This window comes from Heptranchias perlo, chromosome 21 (assembly GCF_035084215.1).
Source record: "Heptranchias perlo isolate sHepPer1 chromosome 21, sHepPer1.hap1, whole genome shotgun sequence".
Classification (NCBI taxonomy): domain Eukaryota; kingdom Metazoa; phylum Chordata; class Chondrichthyes; order Hexanchiformes; family Hexanchidae; genus Heptranchias; species Heptranchias perlo.
In genome coordinates, this window is record NC_090345.1 from 3,275,744 (window position 1) to 3,299,085 (window position 23,342).

A 23,342-nucleotide genomic window follows, 5' to 3' on the forward strand; every position below is an offset into this window, starting at 1 on the left:
GCGGGTAAATGGAGTTAAGATACAGATCAGCCATGATCTGATTGAATGGCGGGACAGGCTTGAGGGGCTGAATGGCCTCCTGCTGTTCCTCTGGGCTAGAGAGCAGAAATTGGTCCTGGGCTCTCGCTCTGAGTCGATATCCCTGAGGCTGTGATACCCTCACCTGGTACACACACGGACAGTGATCCAACAGACAGTGCACCCGCGACTGTCTGCCACCCAGGGGATTCGGGCGGGGAGTCATGGTGGGGGGAAGGGGAAGGGGGGGGTTGGAAAAGGCAGGAAGCGGGGACAGAAATTGGAGGTGATGTCTAATTTCCCGTTACCCTGCTTTCGACCGGCAGCGAGGGGGCTGGAGCACATCGCAGAGAGCATCTTGTCGTACCTGGGCGCACGGTCGCTGTGGGCAGCAGAACAGGTGTGTAAGGAATGGCAGCGTGTCACCAGCAATGGGATGCTCTGGAAGAAGCTAATTGAGCGGATGGTTCGCACGGATTCCCTCTGGAAAGGACTAGCGGAGAGAAGAGGCTGGTAAGGAGGTGATGGAAATGATGCCGGAACTGTTGTCTGTGTTGGCGTACAAGCTCCATTAGTGCTGCTAACTAATAAAATACTGTGACAGCCAGTATTGTTCTCTGGGTCACTAACACTGCCCTTCAGAAGTTAGGACTGGGGGTCCCTGGGAGTGTGTCAGTATTTACAGGGGGTCTCTGGGAGTGTGTCAGTATTTGCTGGGAGTCTCTGGGAGTGTGTCAGTATTTACTGGGAGTCTCTAGGAGTGTGTCAGTATTTACTGGGAGACTCTGGGAGTGTGTCAGTATTTACAGGGGGTCCCTGGGAGTGTGTCAGTATTTACAGGGGGTCTCTGGGAGTGTGTCAGTATTTACAGTGGGTCTCTGGGAGTGTGTCAGTATTTACTGGGAGACTCTGGGAGTGTGTCAGTATTTGCTGGGAGACTCTGGGAGTGTGTCAGTATTTGCTGGGAGACTCTGGGAGTGTGTCAGTATTTACAGGGGGTCCCTGAGAGTGTGTCAGTATTTACAGGGGGTCCCCGGGAGTGCGTCAGTATTTACAGGGGGTCTCTGGGAGTGTGTCAGTATTTACTGGGAGACTCTGGGAGTGTGTCAGTATTTGCTGGGAGACTCTGGGAGTGTGTCAGTATTTGCTGGGAGACTCTGGGAGTGTGTCATTATTTGCTGGGAGACTCTGGGAGTGTGTCAGTATTTGCTGGGAGACTCTGGGAGTGTGTCAGTATTTGCTGGGAGACTCTGGGAGTGTGTCAGTATTTGCTGGGAGACTCTGGGAGTGTGTCAGTATTTGCTGGGAGACTCTGGGAGTGTGTCAGTGTTTACAGGAATTCTCTGGGAGTGTGTCAGTATTTGCTGGGTGTCTCTGGGAGTGTGTCAGTATTTACAGGGGGTCCCTGGGAGTGCGTCAGTATTTACAGGGGGTCTCTGGGAGTGTGTCAGTATTTACAGGAATTCTCTGGGAGTGTGTCAGTATTTGCTGGGTGTCTCTGGGAGTGTGTCAGTATTTACAGGGGGTCTCTGGGAGTGTGTCAGTATTTGCTGGGTGTCCCTGGGAGTGTGTCAGTATTTACTGGGAGACTCTGGGAGTGTGTCAGTATTTACAGGAATTCTCTGGGAGTGTGTCAGTATTTGCTGGGAGACTCTGGGAGTGTGTCAGTATTTACTGGGAGACTCTGGGGGTGTGTCAGTATTTGCTGGGTGTCTCTGGGAGTGTGTCAGTATTTACTGGGAGACTCTGGGGGTGTGTCAGTATTTACAGGGGACCCTGGGAGCTTGTCAGTACTTGCTGGGAGACTCTGGGAGTGTGTCAGTATTTGCTGGGGTTCTCTGGGAGTGTGTCAGTATTTACAGGGGGTCTCTGGGAGTGTGTCAGTATTTGCTGGGAGACTCTGGGAGTGTGTCAGTATTTGCTGGGGTTCTCTGGGAGTGTGTCAGTATTTACAGGGGACCCTGGGAGCGTGTCAGTACTTGCTGGGAGACTCTGGGAGTGTGTCAGTATTTACAGGGGGTCCCTGGGAGTGTGTCAGTATTTGCTGGGGGTCTCTGGGAGTGTGTCAGTATTTGCTGGGGGTCTCTGGGAGTGTGTCAGTATTTACAGGGGACCCTGGGAGCGTGTCAGTACTTGCTGGGAGACTCTGGGAGTGTGTCAGTATTTACAGGGGGTCCCTGGGAGTGTGTCAGTATTTACAGGAATTCTCTGGGAGTGTGTCAGTATTTGCTGGGAGACTCTGGGAGTGTGTCAGTATTTACAGGGGGTCCCTGGGAGTGTGTCAGTATTTACAGGAATTCTCTGGGAGTGTGTCATTATTTGCTGGGAGACTCTGGGAGTGTGTCAGTATTTACAGGGGGTCCCTGGGAGTGTGTCAGTATTTACAGGAATTCTCTGGGAGTGTGTCAGTATTTGCTGGGAGACTCTGGGAGTGTGTCAGTATTTACAGGGGGTCCCTGGGAGTGTGTCAGTATTTACAGGAATTCTCTGGGAGTGTGTCAGTATTTGCTGGGAGACTCTGGGAGTGTGTCAGTATTAGCTGGGGGTCTCTGGGAGTGTGTCATTATTAGCTGGGAGACTCTGGGAGTGTGTCATTGTTTGCTGGTATTCTCTGGGAGTGTGCCAGTATTAGCTGGGAGACTCTGGGAGTGTGTCAGTATTTGCTGGGAGACTCTGGGAGTGTGTCTGTATTTGCTGGGAGACTCTGGGGGTGTGTCTGTATTTACTGGGGGTCCCTGGGAGTGTGTCAGTATTTGCTGGGAGTGAATGCCTACATTGAAAACTATTAGGTTAGAGAATCATCTGAGCTCAAAGCGAAGTATATGGGGTGAGGTAACTGGCTGGACAAGAATTCTGGAAAAATCAACAATATAAATTGAGGAAAGGAAGGTAGTTAAAGGAGAAGCAAAATGTCCAAGCCTGTTGCACTTGTCTTATCTCCGTGTATCTATCTCTCTTCCAGGGGTCAATATTTGTTTAAGCTAAAACCTGCAGATAGTGGGACCCCTCCCAACTCCTTCTACAGAGCCCTCTATCCCAAGATCGTCCAGGACATAGAGGTAGGACACAGTGACACAGATAACTCAATAATATTCAACATGTTTGTGAAATAGTTTAACAGGCCTCATTATATTTGGGGCCTCGTTAACACCTTGGACCCTTTTCTTGGAGAAGATCTCAGGGGAGACTTCGCTCAATGTGCTTTTGAAAATACTCCAGAGATTTGAGCACATAATCCAGGCAACACTCCCAGTGCCAGTACTGAGGGAGTGCTGCACTGTCGGAGGTGCCGTCTTTCAGATGAGACGTTAAACCAATGCCCCGTCTGCCCTCGGGTGGACTTAAAAGATCCCACAGTACTATTTTGAAGAAGAGCAGGGAAGTTCTCCCTGGTGCTCTAGTCAATATTTATCCCTGAACCATCATCACTAAAACAGATGATCTGGTCATTATCACATTGCTGTTTGTGGGATCTTGCTGTGCGCAAATTGGCTGCCGCGTTTCCTACATCACAACAGTGACTACACTTAAAAAAGTACTTAATTGGCTGTAAAGTGCTTTGGGACGTCCTGAGATTGTGAAAGGTGCTATATAAATGCAAGTTCTCCCTTCTTTATCCAAATGTAACTGCATTGGAAAGGGTGGGTGCCTGCCTCTAGATCTAATAGTCTAATGTTTTCCTCCTTCGCAGACAATCGAGTTGAACTGGCGTTGTGGGAAGCACAGTTTACAGCGGATTCACTGTCGCAGCGAGGGCAGTAAAGGAGTGTACTGCCTACAGTACGATGGCCGGAGAATTATCAGCGGGCTGAGAGACAACACTATCAAGGTGAGCTGGCCGTCGATTGTTTCTTTCCTCTGCTTCATTGAAGAAAGAGATGGTTACTGTATTCCAGGGATATCCAATCCTTTCGTTATACATGGAGGCTCAGGTCCCCGCACGTGAAGTTTAGATCCCCATTCCCCAGTAATTCCCAGATATCTCGGGCTGCTGATTCTGACAGGTCTGGGTGTTCAGATGAACGACTGATCCACCAAAGAAAAGGACTTGCATTTCTACAGCGCCTTTCACCACCTCAGGACGTCCCAAAGCGCTTTACAGCCAATGAAGCACTTTTTGCAGTGTAGTCACTGTTGTAATGTGGAAACGAGGCAGCCAATTTACACACAGCAAGATCCCACAAATAGCAATGAGATAAATGACCAGATCATCTGTTTTTTAGTAGTGTTGGTTGAGGGATAAATATTGACCCAGGGCACCGGGGAGAACTCCCCTGCTCTTCTTCGAAATAGCACCATGGGATCTTTTACGTCCACCTGAGAGGGCAGACGGGGCCTCGGATTAATGTCTGATCTGAAAGATGGCACCTCCGACAGTGCAGCACTCCCTCAGTACTGCTCACCCCACACTGTCCAATAATGAGCATGATCCGACACATTTGAACTGAAAATCCATTTTAACTTTTCTTAAATTAAATTAATAATTGCCAGTAATTGAAATTCAACAATTGAATATGAAGCCAGATGATAAAATTATCCTAATGTCTTAAACAGTTTACTAAAACCATTTTTCACACATCAAATTCCTGCAGCTAATACCTGGCCATTAAAGCTCCCCTCCTCCGCCACCTACATAATCTCTGTTGTGCTCCAGGCCAGACAGGAGATCAGGAGAACAAGGCAGTTTACACTGATTGGTGATTAATTACCTTCATTTAAGCTCCAGTGTAATTGATATTCCAACCTGTCGTTAGCCTGCCAAAGGTGAAGGTGTGTTTTAGTTAAGCTGCTGTGAAGCCAGGTCAGAACTAGGGGGCAGTACACCTGGCCTCTGCTCCCTTGGGAATGGGGGGTGTGAACGGCAGGGGAGGGTGGACAGGGGTGGGGTGGGGTGGGGTGGGCAGGGGAGGGTGGGGTGGGCAGGGGAGGCTCAGACGTGATGCAGACTGTTGGAAGAAGGGTAGACTGAGGAGGGCGAGGAGTTCCACAGGTATGAGGACCTGGGAAAAAACACATAGAGTAGGGCAATGAGTCTTCATTTCAACACAGAGAGAAAGGAGGGAGGGAGGGAGGGAGGGAGGGAAGGAGTTGCAATTAAATAATGCCTTTCATGACCTGCCAAAGTGCTTTACAACCAATGAAGTACTTTTTTGAAGTGTAGTCACTGTTGTAATGTAGGAAACGCGGCAGCCAATTTGCGCACAGCAAGATCCCACAAACAGCAATGAAATTTGTTTTTTATGTGTTGGTTAAGGTGTAAATATTGGCCCAGGACACCAGCCCTGCTCTCCTTCAAATAGTACCATGGGATCTTTCATGTTCACCAGAGAGGGCAGACATGGCCTCAGTTTAACATCTCATCCGAAAGATAGCGCTCCCTCAGTACTGACCCTCCGTCAGTGCAACGCTCCCTCAGTACTGACCCTCCGTCAGTGCAGCGCTCCCTCAGTACTGACCCTCCGTCAGTGCAGCGCTCCCTCAGTACTGACCCTCCGTCAGTGCAGCGCTCCCTCAGTACTGACCCTCCGTCAGTGCAGCGCTCCCTCAGTACTGCACTGGATTTTGTGCTTAAGTCTCTAGAGTGGGACTTGAACCCTCGACCTTTGGATTTAGAGGTGAGAGTGCTCCCCACTGAGCCATGGCTGACCCTTAACACAGGGCGGAGGGAGAGTGTGTTGGACGGGGGACAATTTTGGAGTTGAGGATCGACGAGAGAAGAGTTCAGAGGAGCACTGACCGATCAATACCGGAGAGTAAAAGGTAGGACAGGTTGTGATGGAAGTAGAGACGTCCCCAAAGAGAACAGGGCTTTTACTGCGACCTAGCCCAGGTACAGAGAGAGAGAGAAGCTGTTTGCACCTCCCCAGATACTGGTGCAGTATCAGGGTCTGGGTCAGACCTGGGCTTTACTGCTGTCAGTGTTTACTGAGGCGGAAGCATTTTGAGACATCTGTCTCCTAGAAGACCAGATGTTGAGGTGCTTTATTCGGGGTGTGGGGGTGTGAGGAGGGTGAGCAGGACGTGTGTGTGTCTCTGCTTTCCTGTCAGTGCCACGGGAGTTGGAAATTCTCTTATAGAATGATACAGCACAGGAGGAGGCCATTCGGCCCATCGTGCCTGTGCCGGCTCTTTAAAAGAGCTATCCAATTAGTCCCACTCCCCTGCTCTTTCCCCATAGACCAGCAAATTTTTCCTTTTCAAGTATTTATTCAATTCCCCTTTGAAAGTTATTATTGTTTTCTTTTCCTGTTGGTGACATGGGGGTGTGAGAAGGGAGAGGGGGCTGTGTCTGTCTCTGCCATGTTTTCCTCGTCACTTTCGTTTGTGTTTTTTCCAGGTCTGGGATAAGAGCACATTGGACTGCCAGCGGATTTTAACAGGACACACGGGCTCAGTCTTATGTCTGCAATATGATGACAGGATGGTTATCACTGGATCCTCAGACTCCACGGTCAGGTAAAGCTCCCTCTACACTGTCCCATCAAACACTCCCAGGGCAGGTACAGCACGGGTTAGATACAGAGTAAAGCTCCCTCTACACTGTCCCATCAAACACTCCCAGGGCAGGTACAGCACGGGTTAGATACAGAGTAAAGCTCCCACTACACTGTCCCATCAAACACTCCCAGGGCAGGTACAGCACGGGTTAGATACAGAGTAAAGCTCCCTCTACACTGTCCCATCAAACACTCCCAGGGCAGGTACAGGGTTAGATACAGAGTCCCATCAAACACTCCCAGGGCAGGTACAGCATGGGTTAGATACAGAGTAAAGCTCCCTCTACACTGTCCCATCAAACACTCCCAGGGCAGGTACAGCATGGGTTAGATACAGAGTAAAGCTCCCTCTACACTGTCCCATCAAACACTCCCAGGGCAGGTACAGCATGGGTTAGATACAGAGTAAAGCTCCCTCTACACTGTCCCATCAAACACTCCCAGGGCAGGTACAGCATGGGTTAGATACAGAGTAAAGCTCCCTCTACACTGTCCGATTAAACACTCCCAGGGCAGCTATAGCACGGGTTAGATACAGAGTAAAGCTCCCTCTACACTGTCCCATCAAACACTCCCAGGGCAGGTACAGCACGGGTTAGATACAGAGTAAAGCTCTGGATGTTAATTCTAATGCTGTAATGGGATTGGTGTTCCTGACAAATGTTGTCTACTGGGACTTCTCCATCCAATTAACGGAAAAGCCCAGGATCATAAAGATTAATTAAGCCAGCAGAGAATGGTGCCAACACACTGGGCTGGATAGGAGCCATGGTCAGAGGTGCTCGTCCACTGTCACCCAACCTGCAGATGTTAGTTGCACTCTCAGTACTTTCATGGAGAAGATATTGTCAGTAGAAGGCCCTTTTTACTTTTTGTTATTTTATTCCCCTGCCCCTCCAAGGGGTGCGGACTCTTGCTGACGTACAGTTCCACAGGTGCCCGCTGATCTCCAGTATCAGTCACAAGTGGCCAATCTTCATCCATCTGCCCAGACGGTGAGTGCTGGCAGACTGCGCCACCATGGACGGCATCAAAAGAAAGAGAGATTTGTATTGCTATAGTGTGTTTCACAACCTCAGCGCTCCCAAAGCGCTTTACGGCCAATGAAGTACTTTTGAAGTGTAGTCACTGTTGTACTGTAGGAAACACAACAGCCAATTTGTGCAGAGCAAGATCCCACAAACAGTAATGAGATAAATGACCGGATAATCTGTTTTTCAGTGATGTTGGTTGAGGGATAAATATTGTCCAGAACACCAGGGAGAACTCCCCCTGCTCTTAGTGGCCATGGGATCTCTTACATCCACCTGAGAGGGCAGACAGGGCCTCGGTTCAACATCTCATCTGAAAGACGGCACTTCTGACAGTGCCGCACTGGAAGTGGTAGCCTGGATTTTGTGCTCAAGTCTCTGGAGTGGGACTTGAACCCATGCCCTTCATGACTCAGAGGCGAGAGTGATACCCACTGAGCTACGGCTGATATCAGGGTGGTGCTCGATCCTGTCTTCGCCCAGCGTCTACAGACGGGGACACTGGATAGTGATAAGTTGCAGGGGTTCTGCCTCAGGTGGGATTGGGGGATATGGGGAGAAGGTGGGTCGGTGGGATTGAGGGATATGGGGAGAAGGTGGGTAGGTGGGATTGAGGGATATGGGGAGAAGGTGGGTAGGTGGGATTGAGGGATATGCGGAGAAGTTGGGTAGGTGGGATTGAAGGATATGGGGAGAAGTTGGGTAGGTGGGATTGAGGGATATGGGGAGAAGGTGGGTAGGTGGGATTGAGGGATATGGGGAGAAGGTGGGTGGGTGAGATTAAGGGATATGGGGAGAAGTTGGGTAGGTGGGATTGAGGGATATGGGGAGAAGGTGGGTCGGTGGGATTGAGGGATATGGGGAGAAGGTGGGTAGGTGTGATTGAGGGATATGGGGAGAAGGTGGGTAGGTGGGATTGAGGGATATGGGGAGAAGGTGGGTAGGTGGGATTGAGGGATATGGGGAGAAGGTGGGTAGGTGGGATTGAGGGATATGGGGAGAAGGTGGGTAGGTGGGATTGAGGGATATGGGGAGAAGGTGGGTCGGTGGGATTGAGGGATATGGGGAGAAGGTGGGTAGGTGTGATTGAGGGATATGGGGAGAAGGTGGGTAGGTGGGATTGAGGGATATGGGGAGAAGGTGGGTAGGTGTGATTGAGGGATATGGGGAGAAGGTGGGTAGGTGGGATTGAGGGATATGGGGAGAAGGTGGGTAGGTGGGATTGAGGGATATGGGGAGAAGGTGGGTAGGTGGGATTGAGGGATATGGTGAGAAGGTGGGTAGATGGGATTAAGGGATATGGGGAGAAGGTGGGTAGATGGGATTGAGGGATATGGGGAGAAGGTGGGTAGATGGGATTGAGGGATATGGGGAGAAGGTGGGTAGGTGTGATTGAGGGATATGGGGAGAAGGTGGGTCGGTGGGATTGAGGGATATGGGGAGAAGGTGGGTAGGTGGGATTAAGGGATATGGGGAGAAGGTGAGTAGGTGGGATTGAGGGATGGGGGAGAAGGTGGATGGGTGGGATTAAGGGATATGGGGAGAAGGTGGGTAGATGGGATTGAGGGATTGGGGAGAAGGTGGGTAGATGGGATTGAGGGATATGGGGAGAAGGTGGGTAGGTGGGATTGAGGGATATGGGGAGAAGGTGGGGAGGTGGGATTGAGGGATATGGGGAGAAGGTGGGGAGATGGGATTGAGGGATATGGGGAGAAGGTGGTGCTGGAAAGCTGTCAGCACCGGAATAACCGAAAGCCCCAGCCTGAGCTGCCACCTTCAGGAGAGGGTGTGGCGTTTGGAATTTGGGCCAGCAAAAGGTTCCTGGCTACCCGCTGATTTGTAATGAAATTCCTGGCTTGCAGAGTGTGGGATGTGTCCACGGGCGAGATGCTGAACACGTTGATTCACCACTGCGAGGCCGTGCTCCACCTGCGCTTCAGCAATGGAATGATGGTCACATGCTCCAAGGACCGCTCGATAGCTGTCTGGGCCATCACCTCGTCCAGCGACATCACCCTGAGGAGGGTGTTGGTTGGCCACCGGGCAGCTGTCAACGTGGTGGATTTTGACGATAAGTATATCGTGTCTGCCTCCGGTGACAGAACCATTAAGGTGAGCTGGATTTATCTCTCTCGTTGAGGCCGCTGGGTGTAAGGTCACGGGACTCTGGGCTGTTCCTGGACAGGACAAGCACTGATTCACGCAGAAGAATTTTAAGAACAGGAAAAGGTTGTTCGACCCCACAAGCCCATATCTTATTGACGAAAGTCAACTCACCACCTTCCCACCACAGCCCTCAATCCCACCTTCCCACCACAGCCCTCGATCCCACCTTCCCACCACAGCCCTCGATCCCACCTTCCCACCACAGCCCTCAATCCCACCTTCCCACCACACCCCTCAATCCCACCTTCCCACCACAGCCCTCGATCCCACCTTCCCACCACACCCCTCAATCCCACCTTCCCACCACAGCCCTCGATCCCACCTTCCCACCACAGCCCTCGATCCCACCTTCCCACCACACCCCTCAATCCCACCTTCCCACCACAGCCCTCGATCCCACCTTCCCACCACAGCCCTCGATCCCACCTTCCCACCACACCCCTCAATCCCACCTTCCCACCACAGCCCTCAATCCCACCTTCCCACCACAGTCCTCAATCCCACCTTCCCACCACAGCCCTCAATCCCACCTTCCCACCACAGCCCTCAGTCCCAACTTCTCACCATATCGCACAATCCCACCTAGAATAGAATCATAGAAAAGTTACAGCACGGAAGGAGGCCATTCAGCCCACCGAGTCCATGCCGGCTCTATGCAAGAGCAATCCAGATAGTCCCACTCCCTCACCCTATCCTCATAGCCCTGCAAGTTTTTTCCTTTCAAGTACTTATCCAGTTCCCTTTTAAAGGCCATGATTGAATCTGCCTCCACCACCCCCTCGGGCAGTGCAGTCCAGATCCTAACCACTCACTGTGTATAAACGTTTTTCCTCATGTGACCTTTAGTTCTTTTGCCAATCACCTTAAACCTATGCCCTTTGGTTCTTGACCCTTCCACCAACGGGAACAGTTTCTCTCTATCTACTCCGTCTTGACATCGACCCACCTTCTCACCATATCCCTCAACCCCAACTACTTGTGTAAATGGGGTGGACACATTGTCACCAGGAGCTGGTTTGAGATTGCCCCAGTCTCATTTCACATAGGATCCTTATAGCAAGTGGACATAGGAGGACCTTCCTCCTCTCTGTCTGAGTCCGGACCAGGGTCTCACCCACTGCACTGGCAGTCACCCTTTCTCAGGTGTGTTTTTCCTATATTGCAGGTTCCCTTTATCGTTTTATTGGGTTAATGACATCCAGCTCTGCGGGATCCGTTCCAGAGGCTGAGCTTTGCGAATGGTCTCATTAGCCTCATTACTCTTCAGAGGATTACTTTGCTCTCTATTGTAATGAGCCCCCTCTCTTTACGTGCAATCCCGTGTAATTTATACACGGCTCGTGGCAGTTTCTCAGTGACTAGTTGCCATACAAGTACCCAGAGTGACAACGCTGCCATCCTGGGTCATTCAGCACACACACGTTCTCCCGCAAAACATCATGGAGAGCTCTGACAGTCGGTCTGCACACCAGTCAGGGGAGGTGACCAGATAATCCTCATTGTAAGCTTTACGTTAACTAATACACCTGGCTAGATCTCAACTTAGGGCCCACATGGGAGTAATCAACAGTTGAGCTTTTGCCGTCATAGAATATAACAGCACCCAAACCCATTGATAAAACTTCTGTAGCAAGCCCCAGGTATTCTATATGTATTAACGATCCGAACCGCTCAATTAGATTCCAGCCTGTAACTCACTCCCGGGTATCCGTTATTCTATATATAAACCCCCCGAACCCCTCGATTAGATTCCAGCCTGTAACTCACTCCCGGGTATCTGTTATTCTATATATAAACCCCCTGAACCCCTCGATTAGATTCCAGTCTGTAACTCACTCCCGGGTATCTGTTATTCTATATATAAACCCCCCGAACCCCTCGATTAGATTCCAGCCTGTAACTCACTCCCGGGTATCCGTTATTCTATATATAAACCCCCTGAACCCCTCGATTAGATTCCAGTCTGTAACTCACTCCCGGGTATCTGTTATTCTATATATAAACCCCCTGAACCCCTCGATTAGATTCCAGTCTGTAACTCACTCCCGGGTATCTGTTATTCTATATATAAACCCGCCGAACCCCTCGATTAGATTCCAGCCTGTAACTCACTCCCGGGTATCTGTTATTCTATATATAAACCTCCCCGAACCTCTCGATTAGATTCCAGCCTGTAATTCACTCCCGGGTATCTGTTATTCTATATATAAACCTCCCCGAACCCCTCGATTAGATTCCAGTCTGTAACTCACTCCCGGGTATCTGTTATTCTATATATAAACCCCCCGAACCCCTCGATTAGATTCCAGCCTGTAACTCACTCCCGGGTATCTGTGATTCTATATATAAACCCCCCGAACCCCTCGATTAGATTCCAGCCTGTAACTCACTCACGGGTATCTGTTATTCTATATATAAACCCCCCAAACCCCTCGATTAGATTCCAGTCTGTAACTCACTCCTGGGTATCCGTTATTCTATATATAAACCCCCCGAACCCCTCGATTAGATTCCAGCCTGTAACTCACTCCCGGGTATCTGTTATTCTATATATAAACCCCCCGAACCCCTCGATTAGATTCCAGTCTGTAACTCACTCCCGGGTATCTGTTATTCTATATATAAACCCCCTGAACCCCTCGATTAGATTCCAGTCTGTAACTCACTCCCGGGTATCTGTTGTTCTATATATAAACCCCCCGAACCCCTCGATTAGATTCCAGTCTGTAACTCACTCCCGGGTATCTGTTATTCTATATATAAACCCCCCGAACCCCTCGATTAGATTCCAGTCTGTAACTCACTCCCGGGTATTTGTTATTCTATATATAAACCTCCCCGAACCTCTCGATTAGATTCCAGCCTGTAACTCACTCCCGGGTATCTATTATTCTATATATAAACCCCCCGAGCCCCCCAATTAGATTCCAGTCTGTAACTCACTCCCGGGTATCTATTATTCTATATATAAACCTCCCCGAACCTCTCGATTAGATTCCAGCCTGTAACTCACTCCCGGGTATCTATTATTCTATATATAAACCCCCCGAGCCCCCCGATTAGATTCCAGTCTGTAACTCACTCCCGGGTATCTATTATTCTATATATAAACCCCTCGAACCCCCCAATTAGATTCCAGCCTGTGTCAAACTCTCATACTCTGAAGGAATGGCTTGCATCTCATTTGTTGTACCTCAACTGTATGTTCTGATGAAGAATAAATGAAATCATTCCTCCCCTTCCCGTTTACACTAGATTTGGAACACGAGCACTTGTGAATTTGTACGGACGCTGAACGGGCACAAGCGTGGCATCGCCTGCTTACAGTATCGGGACAGACTGGTTGTCAGTGGATCATCAGATAACACCATCCGGTGAGCTTCTCTCCAACACTTCCTTGTCCAGTTAAGTAATCTGTGTAAAATCACCAAGATCTGTTACACTGTCGGAATATAAGGGAATGTGTTAAGATATCAATTTAATAAAACACATTTGTTCATGAAACTGTGGCATTGTCCACATAGAGATCCCATATCCAAGCAGCTCAACTAACAGTGGCATCCAACATAACCATGCTGGGCCCAGGCCTTCAACCTCAGCCGTGGCTCAGTGGGTGTCACTCTCGCCTCTGAGTCAGAAGGTCGTGGGTTCAAGTCCCACTCCAGAGACTTCAGCAAATAATCCAGACTGTCACTCCCAGTGCCAGTACTGAGGGAGCGCTGCACTGTCTCCAACTTTTAGATGAGACGTTAAACCGAGGCCCCGTCTGCCCTCTCAGGTGGATGTAAAAGATCCCATGGCACTATTTCAAAGAAGAGCAGGGGGAGTTCTCCCCGGTGTCCTGGGTCAATATTTACCCCTCAACCAACGTCACTAAAACAGATTATCTGCTCATTATCACATTGCTGTTTGTGGGGTCTTGTTGTGCGCAAATTGGCTGCCACGTTTCCTACATTACAACAGTGACTACACTTCATTGGCTGTAAAGCGTTTGGGATATCCTGAGGTCAGGAATGGCGCTATATAAATGCAAGTCTTTCTTTCTCCAATATTGGGGCTGGTATCCCAGGTATTGATAAGTGATGGTGTGCGACAGAGGAATAAATGTTAACTCCACGCTCTCTTCACCACTGCAGGTTGTGGGACATTGACTGTGGTGCGTGTCTGCGGGTACTAGAGGGGCACGAGGAGCTGGTCCGCTGCATCCGCTTCGACAGCAAGAGAATTGTTAGCGGTGCCTACGATGGGTAAGCAGTTCATCCCTCACCCAAGGTATCTCTGTCCAATCTATATCCTGCGACATGGGGGTTTGAGCCCCTTGAACATACACTGGCCTTCTCCAAAAACTAGTCCTTTCGTTGTGTAAATGAGTTTTGGACAATACGACCGAAGACCCCTGTTCAGGAAGTAGTTTCATGCAGAACCCACCCATACAGCCTATCCGTGCTGCCAGCCCAGCCCTGCAGCACACCCCTGCATTTCTAACCTTGCTGGCCTCCACAGAACCTCCGTGACACTGGAGAAGCTCAGAGACCTTTAACCCACTGCTGAATCTGACCTGTCAGCACCAGAGGATCGAGCTCACCCTCCAAAACAATGCTTAGCACAATGGGGAAGAGGGAGCCCTGTGCAGTGTGTTGGAGTCAGGCTCAGTGTAAGGCAAAAGGCCTACTTTTGCAAAGGTGTGATCACAGTGAGTGACCTGTGCTCACCCCAGCTTCAGAGTAGCTTGTAAGTGTTAGTCCATCCGTCCCCCGGTCCGCCCGTCCCCCGGTCCGCCCCTTCCCCGGTCCCCCGGTCCGCCCCTTCCCCGGTCCCCCGGTCCGCCCCTTCCCCGGTCCCCCGGTCCGCCCCTTCCCCGGTCCGCCCGTCCCCCGGTCCGCCCCTTCCCCGGTCCCCCGGTCCGCCCCTTCCCCGGTCCCCCGGTCCGCCCCTTCCCCGGTCCCCCGGTCCGCCCCTTCCCCGGTCCGCCCGTTCCCCGGTCCGCCCCTTCCCCGGTCCGCCCGTCCCCCGGTCCGCCCCTTCCCCGGTCCGCCCCTTCCCCGGTCCCCCGGTCCGCCCCTTCCCCGGTCCCCCGGTCCGCCCCTTCCCCGGTCCCCCGGTCCGCCCCTTCCCCGGTCCGCCCGTTCCCCGGTCCGCCCCTTCCCCGGTCCGCCCGTCCCCCGGTCCGCCCCTTCCCCGGTCCGCCCGTCCCCCGGTCCGCCCCTTCCCCGGTCCGCCCGTCCCCCGGTCCGCCCCTTCCCCGGTCCGCCCGTCCCCCGGTCTGTCCTTATAAGTGTCGGCTGTGGCTCAGTGGGCAGCACTCTCGCCTCTGATGGTAGAAGGTCGTGGGTTCAAGTCCCACTCCAGAGACTTGAGCAGATAATCCAGGCTGACTCTCGCACTGCACTACTGAGGGGGTGCTGCACTGTTGGAGGTGCCGTCTTTCAGATGAGATGTTAAACCGAGGCCCCTTTGCCCTGTCAGGTGATTTAAAGGATCCCACAGCATTATTCAAAGTAGAGTAGGGGAGTTCTCCCTGGTGTCCTGGCTAATATTTATCCCTCAAATAACATCACTAAAACTGATTATCTGGTCATTATCACATTGCTGTTTGTGGGATCTTGCTATCTGCCGTGTTTCCTACAACAGTGACTACACTTCAAAAAGTACTTCATTGGCTGTAAAGTGCTTTGGGACGTCCTGAGGTTGTGAAAGGCGCTATATAAATGCAAGTATTATTTTGTACGAAGACATGAAAATGTCGGTCAGGAAAAGAGCAGCTGGTCACCTGGAATGTCCAATCCTGATTCAGACACTCCCCACTCGCCAGAAGTCATGTGATCTCCAGGGAGAGGTTAAAAAACAGATAAAAACCCATGGTCAAATAGGGGGGATCAAATCTGAAAAATTCCTCTCCGGCCCCTTCCCCCCCCCAGGTGATCGTAACCAGTCCAGGAGACCACATTGACCATGACTTATGTTACTTGGCACCTACCTCTTCCATGACGTGATCTCTGCCCCACCTCCATAGGAACAGGAGGAGGCCATTCAGCCCCTCGCGCCTGTTCTGCCATTCAATTAGATCATGGCTGACCTGTACATGAACTCCATCTACCCGTCTTGCTTCAGTAAACCTTAATAGCCAGGAACTGGTCCAGCTCTCATTTGAAGGGACACAGCAAATCAGCACGAGCTGGCAGCCTGTTCCAGAGGTCCACTATTCTCCGGGAAAAAAAGATCTGTCTTAAATCTAACCATGATCAGTCCTGTGAGTGTGTGTGTATCAGTGTGTCTGTGTGTGTGTGTGTGTGTGTGTGTCAGTGAGAGTGTGTGTCTATGTGTGTGTGTGTGTCTGTGTGTGTGTGTCAGTGAGTGTGTGTGTGTGTGTGTCAGTGAGAGTGTGTGTCTGTGTGTGTGTGTGTCAGTGAGAGTGTGTGTGTGTGTGTCTGTGTGTGTGTGTCAGTGAGTGTGTGTGTGTGTCAGTGAGAGTGTGTGTCTATGTGTGTGTGTGTGTCTGTGTGTGTGTCAGTGAGTGTGTGTGTGTGTGTGTCAGTGAGAGTGTGTGTGTGTGTGTCAGTGAGTGTGTGTGTGTCAGTGAGTGTGTGTGTGTGTGTGTCAGTGAGTGTGTGTGTGTGTGTCAGTGTGTGTGTGTGTGTGTGTGTCAGTGTGTGTGTGTGTGTGTGTCAGTGAGTGTGTGTGTGTGTGTGTCAGTGAGTGTGTGTGTGCGCGCGAGTGGGCACTGGGAGAAGACAGGGTTGTATATGGATGTGATGAGCTTTACACACTCAGCCAAAATTCACCGCCTAGATGTATGAATTATTATGATCTGGAATGCGCTGCCTGAAAGGGCGGTGGAAGCAGATTCAATAATAACTTTCAAAAGTTAATTGGATAAATACTTGAAAAGGAAAAATTTGCAGGGCTATGGGGAAAGAGCAGGGGGAGTGGGACTAATTGGATAGCTCTTTCAAAGAGCCGGCACAGGCACGATGGGCCGAATGACCTCCTTCTACGCTTTAAGATTCTATGTAGCGGGACAGCTGCTCACACTGGTGGGGATTGTAACACAGGATCAGGTTAGCGCATTAATAGGGAGAGGAAAATACTGGGGGAAACAAAGCAAGGCTGAAGAATCCTATTCATCACTGGGGTAACAACCATGGCTCAATTCAAAGACCTGATTACTTTAACAACGGGAGGTAACTGATTATGACATCATTAACTTAGCAACAGGTCTCGCACTGGTCCGTTGCGAGCTCAGCTTGTGGCTTCTTAATTTTCCACAGTAATGCACAGGCGTTAGCATCTCTTCCAAAGCATTTATCTTCCCTGTGAAGATTAGCGAAGGTTACCAGCAATAACGAGGTCATATCCTCAACATTCTGTGCCAGTACACAGGAGCATTGACACTTCCCACATTCCCATCCCATTGAAACATGCCGATGCGTGTCTTTCATAGTTTTTTTAAGTGGTTCAATTTTGGGGCTACATAAAAATATTTTTAAAGTTGAGCACATGGTACAATTCATTGTGTAAATGCACCAGTGTGGCCCTAAGTTTCAGAAACCAGATCCGCCCCATGGAAGAGGGGAGATATCGGCAGGATAATCCACTCCTGAACATCATCCATTGCTCCCTGCTGCAAACTGCATGAGAATCTTTAACATAAAGAACGGTCTGTTGGTTTAAGATTGGTCGAATATAATCATGGGACTCCCAATCTCCAAATGGGATTGGCCATGTTGGTCACTCGAGCCAGAGTGTGTGAATGGCACTGACCTCTGAGACCTGAATTAAAAGACAGGAGAGGAGAAAGAAAGAAATTGCATAGTCTCAGCGGGCAGCACTCTCGCCTCTGAGTCAGAAAGTCATGGGTTCGAGCCTCACACCAGAGACTTAAGCACAAAATCCAGGCTGACACTTCCAGTGTAGTACTGAGGGAGTGCTGCACTGTCGGAGGTACCGTCTTTCAGATGAGACGTTAAACCGAGGCCCCGTCTGCCCTCTCAGGTGGATGTAAAAGATCCCACGGCCACTATTTCATAGAAAAGCAGGGGAGTTCTCCCCGGTGTCCTGGGCCAATATTTATCCCTCAACCAACATCACCAAAACAGATTATCTGCTCTTTTATCACATTGTGGGATCTTGCTGTGCGCAAATTGGCTGCCGCGTTTCCTGCATTACAACAGCGACTACACTTCAGAAGCACATGATTGGCTGTGTAGCATTTTGGCACATTCCGAGGTCATAAAAGTTGCTGTATAAATGCAAGTTTGTTCTTTCTGTGTAACGTCCTATCACATCTCAGAAATATCTCAAAACGTCTTACACTGAATTACGTTGGAGCGCAGTGACTGTTGTCATGGAGGCAGCCACCTTGTGCGCAGGAAGGTCCCTCAAACAACCAATCAGATGAATGACGCAGGTAACCTGGAGGGGGGGGGTGAAGGTTCATTTGGCTTTGTGTCTCTTTCCGCCTCTGTGCTGATTGGTTTCTGTGTTGAAACAGGAAGATCAAGGTGTGGGATCTGGTAGCTGCTTTGGACCCCCGTGCCCCTGCCGGAACTCTGTGCCTGAGGACCCTGGTGGTGAGTGCGACTACATGCTCACAGAGGGGTAAGGAGGCGAGATGGGTAGCCGGTGTGAGCGGGCGGGAGCGGGGGGGAATGTGCGTGACACACGGGGACGGAGGCTGATGGCCCAGCACGTGTGTTGTGCGCGTTTTCGGATTGGGCACCCGCTGCGTTCCATGCGATCGTTCAGCGTTCCTTCCCTGGCAGATAATCGTCACGGAAATTAGAGAACGCCAATCGGCTGGTGTATTGGTGAGCTCACGAGTGGGAGCTACAAGCTGGTGTGAAGCACCTTTACCTTCCGTCAGTGTTTGGAGAGAGAAACTGTGCTATTTCAGCACGTGGTGTCACTCTCTGTATCTTGGCACGTTTTATAATAACGCTATATAAATGCAAGTCGTTGTGTGAGATAACACTCATTCAGTGCCTGGTGAGTGACACGTTACTCTCTCAGTGCGCGGAGACAGTGTGGCCCTTATCACCAAATCTCACCTTGGTCTGTCCCCCTACTCATACAGTCGTAGAAAGTTACGGCACAGAAGGAGGCCATTTGGCCCATCGTGTCTGTGCTGGCCAAAAAAGAGCCACCCAGCCTAATCCCACTTTCCAGCACTTGGTCCGTAGCCCTGTAGGTTACAGCACTTCAGGTGCACATCCAGGTACCTTTTTAAATGAGTTGAGGGTTTCTGCCTCTACCACCCTTTCAGGCAGTGAGTTCCAGACCCCCACCACCCTCTGGGTAAAAAAAATTCTCCTCAGCTCCCCTCTAATCCTTCTACCAATCACTTTAAATCTATGCCCCCTGGTCACTGACCCTCTGCGAAGGGAAATAGGTCCTCCCTATCCACTCTATCTAGGCCCCTCATAATTTTATACACCTCAATTAAATCTCCCCTCAGCCTCCTTTGTTCCAAAGAAAACTACCCCAGCCTATCCAATCTACTCCTCTGGTACTTACTCCCCCTTCAATCACCTCACCATGTTCCAGCCCCCTCACCTCTACTTTAAAATCTTTGTTGTCTACCCCCCCACTAAGTTTCTCACCAAGATATCTTCCCTCCTGTCCTCCCTCAGCCTCTGCACTGAGCGATTCCTCATTCCCCGGTGATTTCAGTCTCTACCTCAGCTCCCCTGGCCCTCTTTCCTCTAAATTCAATGTCCTCCCTAAACCTTTTTCTCTAGTTCCTCTCCTATCTCCCCTCATTCACTTAGAGCTCAAGAGACCCACCTCCTGCTCCCTTGATCCGTTTTCACTAAACTGCTGACCAGCCGACTCCCCTTCCTGGCCCCCATGTCAGCTGATATTGTTAACAGTTCCCTCTTTCTCAGGTACTGTCACATTTCTTCTGAAAACTGTCACCATTACCCCCATACTCAAAAAATCCCAACCCCTCTGTCCTTGTGAACTGTCGGCCCATCTCCACCCTCCCTTTCCTCTCCAAAGTCCTTGAACGTTTTCTCACCTCCCAAATCCGTGCCCATCTTTCCCCCAATTCCATGTTTGAATCCCTTTAACCAGGTTTCCGCCCCTGCCACAGTGCTGAAACGCCCCTTATCAAAATCACAAATGATATCCTGTGTGACTATGACGATGGTAAACTATCCCTTCTCATCCTTCTCCACCTGTCTGCAGCCTGTGACCACACCATCCTCCTCCAACACCTCTGCTCCATCGTCCAGCTGGGAGGGACTGGGCTCGTCTGGTTCCATTCCTATCTATCCAGTCGCAGCCAGGGAATCTCCTGCAATGGCTTCTCTTCCCGCTCCCGCAGGATTTCCCAAGGATCTATCCTTGACCCCCTCCTCTTTCTCATCTACATGCTGCCCCTCGGCGATATCATCCACAGACATGGGGTCAGGTTCCACATGTACGCTGACGACACCCAGCTCCACCTCTCCAACACGGCTCTCTCCCTCCCACTGTCTGTTATCACACGACTTGTTCGACATCCAGTCTTAGATCAGTTGCGATTTCCTCCTGTTAAACATTAGGAAAACTGAAGCCATTATCTCAATCTCGCTCCCTCGCCACCGACTCCATCCCACTCCCTCGCCACCGACTCCATCCCCCTCCCTCGCCACCGACTCCATCCCACTCCCTCGCCTCCGACTCCATCCCTCTCCCTCGCCACCGACTCCATCCCACTCCCTCGCCTCCGACTCCATCCCTCTCCCTCGCCTCCGACTCCATCCCTCTCCCTCGCCACCGACTCCATCCCTCTCCCTCGCCACCGACTCCATCCCACTCCCTCGCCTCCGACTCCATCCCACTCCCTCGCCTCCGACTCCATCCCTCTCCCTGGGCACCGACTCCATCCCTCTCCCTCGCCTCCGACTCCATCCCTCTCCCTCGCCTCCGACTCCATCCCTCTCCCTGGGCACCGACTCCATCCCTCTCCCTGGGCACCGACTCCATCCCACTCCCTGGGCACCGACTCCATCCCTCTCCCTCCCCACCGACTCCATCCCTCTCCCTGGGCACCGACTCCATCCCTCTCCCTGGGCACCGACTCCATCCCTCTCCCTGGGCACCGACTCCATCCCTCTCCCTGGGCACCGACTCCATCCCTCTCCCTGGGCACCGACTCCATCCCTCTCCCTGGGAACCGACTCCATCCCTCTCCCTCCCCACCGACTCCATCCCTCTCCCTCGCCACCGACTCCATCCCTCTCCCTGGGCACCGACTCCATCCCTCTCCCTCCCCACCGACTCCATCCCTCTCCCTCGCCACCGACTCCATCCCTCTCCCTGGGCACTGACTCAGGCTGAACCAGACATTTCGTAACCTTGGCATCCTATTTGACCCTGAGCTGAGCTTTCGACCCCATATCCTCTCCATCGCCAAGAGATCCTAACATCGCCCGTCTCCGCCCAGCCTCAGCTCGTCTGCTGCTGAAACCCTCATCCATGCCTCTGTCACCTGCAGACTCGGCTATTCCAATACTGTCCCAGCCGACCTCCCATCTTCCACCCTCCGTAAACTTCAACTCATCAAAAACTCAAGTATCCTATCCCACACCATGTCCCATTCACTCCATCCCTCTCCCTCGCCTCCGACTCCATCCCTCTCCCTCGCCTCCGACTCCATCCCTCTCCCTGGGCACCGACTCCATCCCTCTCCCTCGCCTCCGACTCCATCCCTCTCTCTCGGCACCGACTCCATCCCTCTCCCTCGCCTCCATGTCCCATTCACTCATCACCCCAGTGCTCATTAACCTACATTGGCTCCCAGTACCCCAACACCGTCAGTTTAAAATTCTCATTCTCGTGTTTAAGGCCCTTCACGACCTTATCCCTCCCTATTTCTGTGACCTCCTACAGCCCGACATCCCTCCACCGAGCTCTGTGTTCCTCTTACTCTGTCCACTTGTGCATCTCCTCCTCTGTTCGCCCCACCATTGGCGGACGTGCCTTCAGCCAGCCAGGCCCCACCTAGGCTCACTTCTCTCTCTTTCTTTAAGACCCTCCTTTAAGCCCACCTCTTCGACCAAACCTTTGGTCATCCCTCCAAATATCTCCTTCATCCCTCAGCATCATTTTTTTCTGATTGCTTCAGAGTGAGATGTTACTCAGTCCCTATTCCCTGGTGAGTGAGATGTTACTCAGTCCCTAGTCCCTGGTGAGTGAGATGTTACTCAGTCACTAGTCCCTGGTGAGTGAGATGTTACTCAGTCCCTATTCCCTGGTGAGTGAGATGTTACTCAGTCACTAGTCCCTGGTGAGTGAGATGTTACTCAGTCCCTATTCCCTGGTGAGTGAGATGTTACTCAGTCCCTATTCCCTGGTGAGTGAGATGTTACTCAGTCACTAGTCCCTGGTGAGTGAGATGTTACTCAGTCCCTATTCCCTGGTGAGTGAGATGTTACTCAGTCCCTATTCCCTGGTGAGTGAGATGTTACTCAGTCCCTATTCCCTGGTGAGTGAGATGTTACTCAGTCCCTATTCCCTGGTGAGTGAGATGTTACTCAGTCCCTATTCCCTGGTGAGTGAGATGTTACTCAGTCCCTATTCCCTGGTGAGTGAGATGTTACTCAGTCCCTATTCCCTGGTGAATGAGATGTTACTCAGTCACTAGTCCCTGGTGAGTGAGATGTTACTCAGTCCCTAGTCCCTGGTGAGTGAGATGTTACTCAGTCCCTGCTGAGTTTTACTCTTGATAACAGTATTGCTTGTGGCTGAAATGTTTCTGATCCGATTCCAGGAACATTCTGGGAGAGTTTTCCGTCTGCAGTTTGACGAGTTTCAGATTGTGAGCAGTTCCCATGATGACACGATCCTGATCTGGGACTTCCTGAATGACCCAGCAGCACAAGATGAGTCTGGGTGTTCACCATCCCAAACCCACACCTACAACTCCAGATAAACAACACTCTGTCAGGGCCTCACACTGGCACAGGTAAAGCTGACGATTAATCTCGTCCCATTGTAACATTACAGTGCTGGGCTCCGACACATTATATGAAAAATCACCTTTAAATTACCCTTTACAGCGACTGTGAGGGAGAGGGATTAACATCAGTAGAGATACAGTCAGTAACACAGGGCGCTGGGTGGAGAGGGGTTACTGAGTGACAGTGTGAGGGAGAGGGATTAACATCAGTAGAGATACAGTCAGTAACACAGGGCGCTGGGGGAGAGGGGTTACTGAGGGACAGTGTGAGGGAGAGGGATTAACATCAGTAGAGATACAGTCGGTGACACAGGGCGCTGGGGGAGAGGGGTTACTGAGTGACAGTGTGAGGGAGCTGGATTAACATCAGTAGAGATACAGTCAGTAACACAGGACGCTGGGGAGAGAGGGATTACTGAGTGACAGTGTGAGGGAGAGGGATTAACATCAGTAGAGATACAGTCAGTAACACAGGGCGCTGGGGGAGAGGGGTTACTGAGTGACAGTGTGAGGGAGAGGGATTAATATCAGTAGAGATACAGTCAATAACACAGGGCACTGGGGGAGAGGGGTAACTGAGGGACAGTGTGAGGGAGCTGGATTAACATCGGGAGAGATACAGTCAGTAACACAGGGCGCTGGGGGAGAGGGGTTACTGAGTGACAGTGTGAGGGAGAGGGATTA

General features: G+C 51.1%; 1 protein-coding gene across 2 annotated transcripts in view; it reads left to right on the top strand.

Moving 5' to 3' along the window:
- LOC137339910 (beta-TrCP-like) overlaps window positions 1-23,342 on the top strand; it is a 149,565-nt gene that overhangs the window by 123,635 nt on the left and 2,588 nt on the right. For both annotated transcript variants that reach the window (XM_068001974.1, XM_068001975.1), the window contains exons 5-13: window positions 345-531; window positions 2,981-3,077; window positions 3,710-3,847; window positions 6,356-6,474; window positions 9,409-9,658; window positions 12,968-13,086; window positions 13,849-13,959; window positions 18,204-18,282; window positions 22,470-22,664. In XM_068001974.1, the coding sequence (XP_067858075.1) occupies window positions 345-531; window positions 2,981-3,077; window positions 3,710-3,847; window positions 6,356-6,474; window positions 9,409-9,658; window positions 12,968-13,086; window positions 13,849-13,959; window positions 18,204-18,282; window positions 22,470-22,631 (1,262 nt within the window). In that variant the 3' untranslated portion in view covers window positions 22,632-22,664. The remainder of the gene's footprint in view (window positions 1-344; window positions 532-2,980; window positions 3,078-3,709; window positions 3,848-6,355; window positions 6,475-9,408; window positions 9,659-12,967; window positions 13,087-13,848; window positions 13,960-18,203; window positions 18,283-22,469; window positions 22,665-23,342) is intronic.